The sequence below is a fragment of the Cnephaeus nilssonii genome, assembly GCF_951640355.1.
Source record: "Cnephaeus nilssonii genome assembly, chromosome: 20".
Classification (NCBI taxonomy): Eukaryota; Metazoa; Chordata; class Mammalia; order Chiroptera; family Vespertilionidae; genus Cnephaeus; species Cnephaeus nilssonii.
In genome coordinates, this window is record NC_137091.1 from 21,243,543 (window position 1) to 21,255,763 (window position 12,221).

General features: G+C 48.9%; 1 protein-coding gene across 1 annotated transcript in view; it reads right to left on the minus strand.

Annotated features, from left to right (window-relative positions):
* Window positions 1–5,161: 5,161 nt before the first annotated feature.
* The window catches only part of CFDP1 (craniofacial development protein 1), a gene marked incomplete at its 5' end in the record, with an annotated part of 107,036 nt that continues 99,976 nt past the window's right edge, over window positions 5,162–12,221 (minus strand). The window contains one exon of the mRNA XM_079799407.1: window positions 5,162–5,800. Coding sequence (XP_079655533.1) covers window positions 5,710–5,800 — 91 coding nt within the window. The 3' untranslated portion in view covers window positions 5,162–5,709. The remainder of the gene's footprint in view (window positions 5,801–12,221) is intronic.

Sequence of the window (12,221 nt, forward strand, 5' to 3'; positions counted from 1 at the left end):
ATGTTCCAGGAGCCGCTTGGGGGTGGGGGGGGGGGGTGTCGTATTGGAATGCCTGCTAGCCCAGACTGGGACGCAGACCAAGCTCCTTATCAAACCCAGCAAGCTCATCACCATGGTAACCACTCCATCCCTGAAGTGCCCATCCCTTGGACATCTCACTTATAAGGAGACTGACAGAGGAGATACAAGTTTAACATTTTCTCAAGGTGAGATTCACAAACATAAAATTAACTGTCTTAAAACATACAATTCAGTAGCATTTAGTGCATTCACAATGTTGGGCAACCATCACCTCCATGTTCACGTGTTTTTTAACTTGTATAACTGGGATTGTATTTTAGTTTCTTGTGCAACTGGCTTTGCATCAATGCTGCTTATGAGGTTCAGCTGTGATGATGCATATAGCCCTGGTTCATTCTATCCACTTGTGTATCATATTCTTCCAGTGACTAGTTCACAATTGAGCCTTTCTCCTGATGGGCACTGGCGGGGAGGGGTTCCAGATTTGCCCGATCACCAACAAGCCTGTCTCCCTGTGCACATGCTGGTGCTCTTTTGGTGCAGGAGGGTGTGAGTATATGTGTGTGTGTGTGTGTGTGTGTGTGAGAGAGAGAGAGAGAGAGAGAGAGAGAGAGAGAGAGAGAGAGAAAGAGAGAGAGAGAGAAAGAGAGAGAGAGAGATATTGGGGGGTGGGCAGGTTCCCCTCTCTGTTCTCAGGACCCCCAATCTCTAATTCAAAGGTCTCATAATGGCTCTCAATGGCAGAACTGTAACAGAACTGCAAGGTCCAGCTAGAGACAACAAAGAGGAGGCAATGTGAGGAGGTGTCAGGGACAGAGAGGGTCCACCTCAGGCACCCAGCAGAGTTGCTGTGCAGCTTCAGATTTGTTAGATGTGGCCAGTGTTCTTCAAAGTTGTGCTAATTTATATTCACATAAGCTTGGCTGTCTTAGGGAGCTGGGAGCCAGGTGCACAACTTAATTATAGTAACTTAACACTTGGATAATGTATTTCATTTCATAAACTGCTGTGAGGCAGACAGGGCAGGATTATTAACCATTCTCAGCAACCTTTTGAAGACAAGAAATCTGAGACTCAGAGGGTCTCATCCTGGATCCCAGCACTGATTTAAGGGTAAAGGCAGGAGGCCAACCCCAGTGTCTGACCCTGGGAGTGCTCTCCTCATGCTGTTTCTCCTCCTTCCCCTCCCCAACACCAACACCTGGACCCTACTTGAGCATAGATCAGGCAGAATACCCACCAGCTTTCTGGAGTCACAGCAATGAAAGCTCACTGGCAGACCCTGGAGAGAAGGCCTGAAGGAGGGTCTCTGTGGTTTGGGCTATTCCGGGCTGTAGGGAACCAGGACAGAATCTTCTGGACTTTGACATCCCATTTTCCTTGTAGTTGTCAACTTGCTTGTGCACAAAGATTGCATTTGATAGTATTTTGAATCTAAGTTGCCCTAGAAGGGTACCAAAGACAAAAAGCTGCAGAAAAAAAGAAAACTGCAGCAAAGTCCCAAGCAGGAACCATGGGCACACCTGTAAGCCCAGGAAGCAGCCCTGTCCCCTGGCCTTTCTGGGTGCAGAGCGAGTGGCATTTAAGACACCTTGACATTTAGGATATGTTGGCAGTCATCCTCCTCCCCTCACTCCCTGAAACTAGGCAGCACCCCAAAGGAGAGGGCACTGTTGTCTACACTGCTCAGCACAGAGATTATGCAGGAGTGACACCTCACCAGGAGGCCTGTCTGAACAAGGACTGAGGGGTCTGGGTGAGGCCACACTCCCCTCCCCCTGCAGGGAGCGTCCCTGGGCACAGGCAGGATGGGAAGCGAGGCCTTTGGCGACTTTGGACACAAACTCTGGCAGCGAGTGTGACAGCCACCATGCAACTGCAAGCTCGCCTCATTGTCGCTTCTGCCCCGTTGCACTCAGGTCCTTTCTTCCCAACGTGAACCCTCCATCACAGAGATCCAAGGGCGATGAGTGTTTAATCTCGCCTGTCCCCGTTCCAGTCATGAGATGTAGGTGTGACCACTGGCTGTTTTGCAGTTTGACTTCAGGCAAGTTTCCTCTTCTCAAAAACGGGGAGGATCTGATAACATGTGAGGAAGCACCTGGCACATGGAACCAGGCCACCATTTGCTGATGAAGCTAAGAGCTTCTGATCCTTCCCCAGGAGGCCACCATCTCATATCACTTCCTACTGTTCATTTGTTTGGGGATAATGAAAAAAAGTTCATGAACTCTTACCCAACATGCCTGAGCAATTCCAGTTCTGAAGCCAAATGCCAGAGTGCACTCTTGTGAGCCTGCTCTAGGTCCTTCTCCCCCCTCCCTTCCCCCCACCCCATGCCTCCCCAACTACACATTACACACCCACATCACCCCTCCTCTGTTCTGCCGGTGCCACAAGGAGCATAATACCCAGAGAGCCCTGTCCCCTGGCCTTCGTGGTCCCGGCCTCGGTAACAGAAGGACCATTACCCCATCCTCTCTAGGGAGGTTCTCTGTCCCTCTGTGGGTCAGCCCTCAGCTGGCCTCCTCCACCTGGACAGGTCTCATGAACTCAGGCACCGGACTGTCTGCCAGGGCTTTTAATAAAGTTCCTCCTCATCAGCTCGCTCAAGATTTCATTCTTTTTAAAAATATATACGTATTTTATTGATTTTTTTACAGAGAGGAAGGGAGAGGGATAGAGAGTTAGAAACATTGATCAGCTGCCTCCTGCACACCTCCCACTGGGGATGTGTCCGCAACCAAGGTACATGCCCTTGACCGGAATTGAACCTGGGACCTTTCAGTCGGAAGGCCGACGCTCTATCCACTGAGCCAAACCGGTCAGGGCTCAAGATTTCATTCTTAATGCAGCCTCTTCTCCCCTAGAGACCTCACGCAGAGCTCCTAATTAGAGCACCGCGTTCCTCAGGAAATAGGTGAGCAGAACACAAAGCAGCTTGTTTTATTCTTTGACCTTATGCTGTTGTAGGGCAGTTTTTTCGGTAAGGGGAAGGTACCAGAGGCCCTGGAAATCCTACACACCCACCTGCGACAAGGAGAAGACAAAATTGATGGCCAGAGCACAGACAAGAAACCCAACTCTCAGGGATTCTCTGGACTCCGCAGACCAGCCAGGAAGTGACCTTGGGCCGTCCTCCTCCGTCACTGGTGCCGCAGCAAGGGAGGCTCACGGTGCCCGGCAAAGTGCTGCCAAACTGCCTCTTAGCACTGACTCAGTCTTTCCACTTCCCACTTCCTACAAACATTTTCCTTGACAATTCCTGACTCTGGGATAAAGGGACAGTATTTTTGTTGGGAGTGAGGCAGATTAGTTTTCACTAAATGTGGATGTGAAGAGCTAGATAAAATATTATACATTTGTTCTTAAAACTGTGGGTTAGGGAGTGTCTGTTGTGGTTCAAACAAGACTGATGAAAAAGGTGGTTCCTGATTGAAGACAAACACACTTCAATTAGCCTCACCACCCAGCCTGGCCTCAGTGGGCTCACCAAGTAAGGCCAGGCATTAGCTGAGGCAGCTCTGTGAGGTAGGAGGTCTGACAGGTGCAATGCTGGCTGAGAAAGTAGGTCCAGATGGGTTTCAGACAGGAGCACAGATGAGCCAGAGGAAGGCCCAAGGCTGGACCATGCCTACCTCTAGCCCAACTCACCCTCTCCAGAGCTCACCACTCACTGAGTCATGCGGGCCTGCCTCATAGTGGCTGTGCCATTTCCTTCCGATTCTCTTACACCTTACTCCTCTGCCTGGCAGGCGGCAGACACTCTATTTTGGAGCCACGGTGCTCAACCCACTTGAGCAGGCAGGGCTGGTCAGGCAGGGCTGAGAAGACTCACATTGAAAAGGAAAATGGCAGGGCTTGCAACCCAGTTCAGTATCTGGTTAAAACTGTAGTCTTACTTCCCCACTCTGACTGACTTGGGCGGAGCTGCAGCGCCTAACCCCAGGGCCCCGCCACAGTTGACTTGGGTGGAGCTGGGGAGCATGCCCCTAAGGCCCAAGACTGACAAGGGTGGAAGTGCGGGAACCCTCAGGGGCCCGCCACAGAAGGCGATATATAGGTCAGAGCCTCCCCATGAGTTCAGTTCAGGCTTTGGATCCGGAATTCCCCTGGACTAATCTGCGAAATAAAGGTTAGTTAAACTTTCCTCCCTCAGAGTGCTGGCTGATTGTTCTCCCGTGCATTCTGCCACAACAACATCTCCTGGGGCCTGATTTACACCTACAAGACACAGCCATTCATTTGGAGGGACCAGCTTGCTGGCCAGTTCCACTGTCCCTTGGAACTGAGCCACACAGTAAGGAGTGAACGTTAGGGTCAGAAAAGGTGCTTCAACATCTGGGAGATGGATCTTAGGCGGTGGGGCACAATTCTTCCTATACCAGGGTCCCCTCCAATACATTCCTGGCCACTGCCAGACCTGTGGGGGAGGGAGACGCTCTGGGAGGCCACCCATTCCGTCCTGGACTAGGCAGAGCACTTCAGCCTTTCTGCCTCAATTTACAAAAGGATTATAAACATTGTAAGTCTATATAAAGAACTTGATGTATAGCTTCAATAGCTACTGACATACATGGCCCATCTTGTTTCATCTCTAACTCCACCCACTCCTCCGGGACAACTTTAAAGACCAAATGGAGAAAAGCCTGTTTGTTTATTACAAAGAACTGAGTGTACAGGGTACCACTGGTTGGCTGACCTATCACCTAGTCCTCATCTTCCCCCCTCAGCCCACCCACTTCCCGTCTTCCAGGTCAGAGGCTTTTCCAGGCTCCCCCACAGCCAGGGGCGGTCTAATGACCCAGCTATGGCCAATGACACATAAATGAAAGCCTGCTCTGAGGCTGCTTTTTTTTTTTTATATCCTCTCCTGAGGATATTTTTTCCCATTGATTTTTAGAGAGAATGGAAGGGAGGGAGTTGGCGGGGGGGGGGGGGGGGAGGGCTAGAGAGAGAGAGAGAGAGAGAGAGAAAAAGGGGGAGGGAGGGAGGGGGAGAGAGAGAAAGAGAGAGAGAGAGAGAGAGAGAGAGAGAGAGAGAGAGAGAGAGAAACATCAATATGAGAGACACACATTAATTGGTTGCCTCCTGCACCCGCCCCTACTGGGACTGGGAGATTGATCCTGCAACTGAGGTAAGTGCCCTTGATCGGAATCGAACCTGGGATCCTGGGATCCTTCAGTTCTCGGGCCAATGCTCTGTCCACTTAGCCAAACTGGCTGGGGCTCAGCCTTACTTTATACCAGTAACTAATCCTGAATGGAGAGAAGCACGAATAGAACCGAGAACTAAACTGCCCAGGGACCTGGCATTGCACCAAGACTTGGGAGCCCCCTGCCATCAGTCTCTGGGGCCAGGCTGACATCAGAAAGAACCCCATGGCCCCCAAGTTCACATCCTCACCGTAGCCAGCAGGACAGGCCTGGAATGTAATAAAGAGAAGGCGAGTGGTGTCATCAACTTCACCAGCCTCTTATAGGACCAATTTTTATTTAAGAACAAACTTTTAAAAGTAAAAATGAATGAAACCATGTGAGATGAAGATACAAAAGACAGAAATTCAATGTAGAAAATAAAGGTCTTGCTGGGAAACAGTCGAGGAAAAACACTAGAGACATTTCACAGACCCACAAGAAGCTCACATTGTAAACAGGATTAAGCCGCTACCAATGTCCCCCCACACCATCAGGGTTTCATTTTGCTCAGCCTGAGATCTCGCTCAATTTCAAATTGCCTGTGATCCACTCGGTCTAGAAAAGCTTTCCGTTCAATGTACCTAGAAGAAAATGAAAAAGATGTTTGTCAGAATCCAGTAAGAGACAGTGTCTCCGCTGCACTATCCCATCCCCCTAGGTGTGAACAGATCCACTTGGGCAGCAGGATCACCGATCACAGCAAAGGCAAACAGATGACCACAGTTGGTGCCCAGAATGACCACCCACGACGGTCAGTAACACGACCCTCACATTTGGTCTAAACAAGGATGTTTCTGGTTCAGATGTGAATGAAAAAAGAAAGCAGTAACTTATCAAAGGGAACGTACATGAGAGGCTTTGGTGGCAGGAAAATGTAACAAGGCTTTAAAGAGAGAACAGGGGTGGAGCCAAGCACAGGTTCAGAGTTCAGCTCGCTTAGTGGTGTGCTGAGTTGGTGGGGAGAGGAGGCTATGCATCCTGCGTATATACATCAAAATGTCAAAAAGGTCATCTGAAAATGGAAGAAGTGTAGCAAAAACCACCTCACAGGGCTGCAGGGAAGGTGAAGTGAAGAAGTACATAGAGTGCTCACGTTGGAAGGTATTTAACTGCCTCCACCCTTTCCTTCCCCTCACCCTCCCTCCTCCATGTATCCTCCACCCAGGTGGGGTCAGGTTGCCTCCAGGTTGACAGAAGAGACCTTTCCCTAAATTCTTCTAAGGCAGTGGTCAGCAAACTGCGGCTCGCGAGCTGCGGTTTGCCACTCTGTTGACTAATGAGTTTGCTGACCACTGACCTAGACTCTCGATTCCAATAATTACATGCTGTTGTTGTTCCTTGTGATTAAGCCCCTATCCCAGTGGTCGGCAAACTCATCAGTCAACAGAGCGGCAAACCGCGGCTCGCGGCTCGCAAGCTGCAGTTTGCCGACCACTGTTCTAAGGAAATGAGATCAAGTGCCTCTGCTGCCCATAGTCCACATACAGGGGTCCCTTAAAAGGTCGGTGATTTGCTCCCTAAATCTGAGGCCAGGTTCAGTCGACAAGGCTTCCCTGGGTCCTCCCAGGCAGGATGGGAAGGAAGCACAGGGATGAAGCAGGCAGGCGAGACACAGCTGCATTTCAATACTCCTTTTTGCCATAAAGTGTGCCGACATTTGCCTGAGGGAGGGGGATCTGTGCTGCTAATTAATCTATTTGAGAGAGCAAAATTGCCATTGAAAATGGGACACATAATTGAATCTCTGCACTAATTTTTCTTTGTTGCATCTTGGAAAATGTGCATCTGTCATTACAAGGTCATTACGTTTATGGTGAGAACCTTACGAGGTTTAGGAACTTGTGTTCCTTTGCGGAGTTCCGGATCTTGCTTTCCCTCTCACAGCACCCTGTGAAATGCAGGCTTTCCTTTCTGCTTTCCAGCCAGGCCACCCTATGCCTTACTACAGAGAGGATGGCTCTAAATGTGAATCCTGACTCTGCCTTTGCTGGCTGTTTGACTCTGACTAAGCCACATAACCTTGCCAATTTAGTTAGCACAGAGAAGGTGCTCAACAAAATGGCAGTGAATGCTGTCACCATCACTTTGGGAAGCTAGCTTCTGTCAGGGTCCTGAGGACAATTGATCCAAGAGAAATAGTCAACTCTCTAGATGCCTGTTATCAGCAACTAGTAGCCAGCTACCACCTGGTCTGGGATTAGGAACTAAGAGGCTGTGTCATAACTGCCAACTATAGCCTGGCGTGGTTCAGTGGCTGAGGGTCGATCTATGAACCAGGAGGTCAATGGTTCGATTTCTGGTCAGGGCACATGCCCGGGTTGCGGGCTCGATCCCCACTGTGAGTGGTGCAGGAGTCAGCCAATCGATGATTCTCTTTCATCATTGATGTTTCTATCACTCTCTCCCTCCCCCTTCCTCTCTGAAATCATTAACAATATATTTTTTAAAATAAACTCTGCCAACTAGAAGCCAGAATGGCTGAAACACCAGGGTAGGGTCTGCTCCTAGGTTTGACATAAGCCCTCAAGGTTAGGTTGTCATATTTTGCAAGTGAAATACAGGATGCCCATTAAATTTGAATTTCAGATTCCCTGGTAGATGGAGAAGCCACAGACATGGGACCCCTTTTTGATACACAGGAAAAATAAGGGAGACTAGTGGGAGGTAGACACATGGCAGAACAAATTCCCCTCCCATCTGTCACCAAAGGACCCAGGATTCTCCAGTGGGGACTGTTAATCAAAATCAACTGAAGGGCTCTGTCACACTAAAACCACCATTTCTCCCCACCCCAGCCAACCAGCCCTGGGTGCAGATCACAGTGGGATCAGCGTTTTGACAGCAGTGTGCTTTAAATGCCCCTCAAAGTTCCAGCAGAAAAAAAAGAGTGAGCTGTAGCTCAAGAGGAATTTAGGGCATGTTTCAAGAGAGCCACGATCCAGTGCTACCAGTCTGAGAGAGCAGGTCAGTGGTAAGGAAAAGGAAGTATGGTATGTGGCTTTGAGAATTTGTGGTCTTTCTTCTTGACTTTCTTTTAAAGAAGAGGAAGTGACCCAGTCGGCATGGCTCAGTGATTGAGCATCGACCTATGAACCAGGAGATCACTGTTCAATTCCCAGTCAGGGCATGTGCCCGGGTTGCGGGCTCGATCCCCAATGGGGGTGCGCAGGAGGCAGCTGATCAATAATTCTCTCTCATCATTGATGTTTCTATCTCTCCTCCTCCTTTCCTCTCTGAAACCAATAAAAATATATTTAAAAAATAAAGAAGAGGAAGTGATACTTAAATTAGGATGCACGCTGAGCATGAATAATGGCCTTGAAGGTTCCTGATAGCTGTGCTGATCCAGCTGACCTTGAGATTATCAACAGTGAAACCAGGCTGGGTGCTAAAGAGGCAGGTGCAGGCAGAGTTCAGGTATAGGGGAGGCCTCAGGCAGCAAAGAGGGGCACATGTACAGAATGCAACTGAATTCTCAAGGGCACTCCAGACAAAGGCCATCAAGACAGGTCTGCTGACTTCATTCCCCATTCACAGCCATCTGCAGCTGCTAACGGGATCCTTGTGATGGCTTTGGTTTACTGCCAAGAGCTGACCAGGAACAAAATTTCTATTGGACAGGGATGCCCCCACCACTGAGAGAGAGAAAAACTGCCAAGGATAAGGATGGCATTTACTATTTGTGTGACTCTGGGCAAGATACTGTGCCTTATTTTTCTTCTCTGTAAGACAGGAATGAAAATTACTGTGCCACTCTAACGATAAAATGAAACCGTGACAACTGCTTTGTAAACAATAAAACCCCAAATAGCTATGAGCACTTCAGGATTCTTGCTTCCCATTTCTGACTCGACTGCTCACAATCCAGGACAGCTGGGACAGGGACCCAGGGACCAAATGCTCCAGAAAGAGGAAGGCTCATGGGGAAAGCCCTCCTCCAAGGTAAACCGAGCCTCAGGAAGTTTCCAGGCACTTTAAGCAGGTTCAGCCCCAGAAGAGAACTGCCAGCTGACAAGTGCTTTTCTGACCTGAAATGCTGTACCCCCAATTGGGACCTAGGCTGATTTGGGAAGCAGGCCGTAGGGGTGTCATCCTTTCCCTCTACTACTGCGTTATGTGGCCCATTTAAGAGAGAGCAGTTCTTCACTTTCATTAATAAAATGTGCTAATGGCATCAAAACCTCAGGGATTTTCTAGCCTTTCCTTTCAGAACCAGGTTAGACACAACAGGCTCTGACATCTTTTTGCTCTTTCAACCCAAATTACTTTTCTGCCACCAATTTTCGTGAGATCCAGGCCCATGAGGAAGGAAGGGAAAATGGAAGAGGACAAGAGAAGGATAGAAAATGCTTCCAGGGATTGCAAGCAACACTCTGTGGCAGATGATCGACACTGTCTGACACAATTTGAGCTTGCTATAGCAACAAAGTCTAACCTATTCCGGTGCTCTCCTCTATGAGACAAGCCGTTATATAGACTTAGTGGAAAGAAAGAAAGGAAGGAAAGGAAGGAAAGGAAGGAAGGAAGGAAGGAAGGGAGGGAGGGAGGGAGGGAGGGAGGGAGGGAAGGAAGGAAGGAAGGAAGGAAGGAAGGAAGGAAGGAAAGAAAGAAAGAAAGAAAGAAAGAAAGAAAGAAAGAAAGAAAGAAAGAAAGAAAGAAAGAAAGAAAGAAAAAAAAGAAAAGAAAAAAAAATGCTTCCAGAGAGCATGTCAGCACCTACTTCTGGAAGCTCATGCCACAAATGAAAGGGTGACCACCCACCCTCCTGAGACGTCAGAGGTCTGTGAGGGTGGGAAGACCCTCACCTCCAAATGGGTGTGCTCACCCCCAAAAGCCCATTCCATGGCTGGTCACCCATCCACCAGAGGCCTCTTGCCCACTGGCCAGCGAAGGAAAAGGCACCGGGAGATGCAGGGACAACTGAAGCAGGGACAGAACTTGGGACGCTTTAGGGCTGCGTTATTAGTTGGCTTGCAAGCACAGCCAATAAGCATTCACCGCAGTACAGACACAATAAGGAAAGGGGGAACTTCAACACCCAACACCAAAGCAACAGGCAGTGGAGGCGTTCCGAGGCTAGAATAATGCTCTGGGGTGGATGTAATGAGATGGGCACTTTTTGCCCTGAGAAATGCAACCGAAAGAAGCAATCTGTCTAATAGTGCACAAGCCTGTGACTCCCCCTCCACAGAAGAGCTGTAACTTGCAAACATCTTGAGGGCCGAGTGACAGGAGGTGATTTTAACTTTCTTCTCCACTGCTTTCCTCCCATCTCACCTCCACATTGGTCTGGTTCTGAAATAGTGTCTCTTGGGGGTCATGGAGACAGATTCTTTGGAGAAAGAAAATTATTTTCTCTGTTCTCCCTTTCATGCCTCTCCAAATCACAAGCACACCTGGTTTCCAATCATCAGCCCAAACCATATCTCTCATTTTCTATGCACTGATCCCTTCCCCAAAGCCTGCTGGCCTCTGCTGCTAGGGAACCTGTGGGATCACTTACTAGTACAAGTGAGAGGGAAGCAATGCCAAACGCCTCAAGTGCAGACTGCTAACACATATCCTGAAATGCTGGACCCGGCACCCTAGGAATCTGGGCTCAAAGGAAAAGCATCTTTGGTGGAGGCATTTTAACCAACTTTGCTCACCAAAAATGATGCCCGGGTGGAGACATCATTGGGATGTATTCTACCCTTCTTTTCTGGGTGGTGAATCCGAATCCTACTGAGCTCCAAATCACAGCTATGGCTGTCAGCTAGCCAGAGGAACGAGCACTGAGCGCAGTGGCTCAGCACCTACTCTGGGCAGATGCACTTAGAGGTGCTGGCGACAAAGTGGTGAACCAGACCCCATCCTTGGGAACTTACTATATAGGAAACCAAACACAATGACATGCACCAGTTGGTAGTAAGTGTAATGGAGAAAATCAAACAGGGTGATGTGATTGAGGGTCCCTGGGGTGGGACTGTGCTAGAGAGTGGCATCTGAGGCGAGCCCATCGTGGAGGAGGGTCTGGAGGAGCACTACAGAGACTGGACTGCCATGAGCATGGGAGAAGAGGAAGAGAGGTGGGCAGGGTATGAGTGGAAAGAGAGGAAACCAAGGATGACTCCTAGGTTTTCCTTTTAACAGTTGGGCGGATGGTGATGGTGCCAATTTTTGGGAAGTCTGAGGGAGTCTGTTTATGGAAAGAAAATAGGCATGTAGTTTGGGATGTTAACTTTGATATGTGCCTTGGACATGGAGATGTCAACTAAACAAGTGATATGGGAGTCTGGAGCTCAATGGAATGGCTGCTTTTTGGGGAGTCATCAGAAAAACGTACCTAATCTGTGGAACTAGTGAACTTTGTTAGGAGAGAGAACGTGAGGAGCTCAGCCCTGGGACTTCCCAAGTTTAACAGCTCAGAGAAGGAAGAAAAGTCTGCCAGGGAGAGTAGGAGGAGATGCCCCCAAGCTGTATTTGCACCCACTGTGGAAAGTATTCCTAAAGGGTTGGCAGGAATACACCAGCAAGGGATTTAAAGGAATAAAGCACCTAGCTTTTCTGTAAGGCCCTAGACTTGGGGTGGTCAATAAAGGCAAATGGGAGAAAGGAGTGGAAGTGGAAGTGGGGTGGGGGTGGGGAGGGATTCCTATTTACAAACATGACAGACATTTCCTCTACTTATTTAATTCCCATAATAAACCTGACAGGTATACTTTATAGAGAAAGAACCTGGGACTAGAGCACTTGGCAGGTTGGTAGTAAAGACAGGATTTGTATTCAGTTTCAACTCAGTTTATGGTAAAACATAACACAAATACACAGAGAGACAGGTATATAAGATGGGCAAGACAAATGAATTGCTATAAAGCAAACACGCATGTGGCCATCACCAGGTCAAGAAGCAGAATGCTGCCAGCCTCAAGGAGGCCTCTGCAGCTCACCCAGCACCCAGGCTGCCCAGGTGCGAGCTTGCCTGCCTTTCCTTGCTCTCTGTTCAAGTCTTTGTTCCCTCCA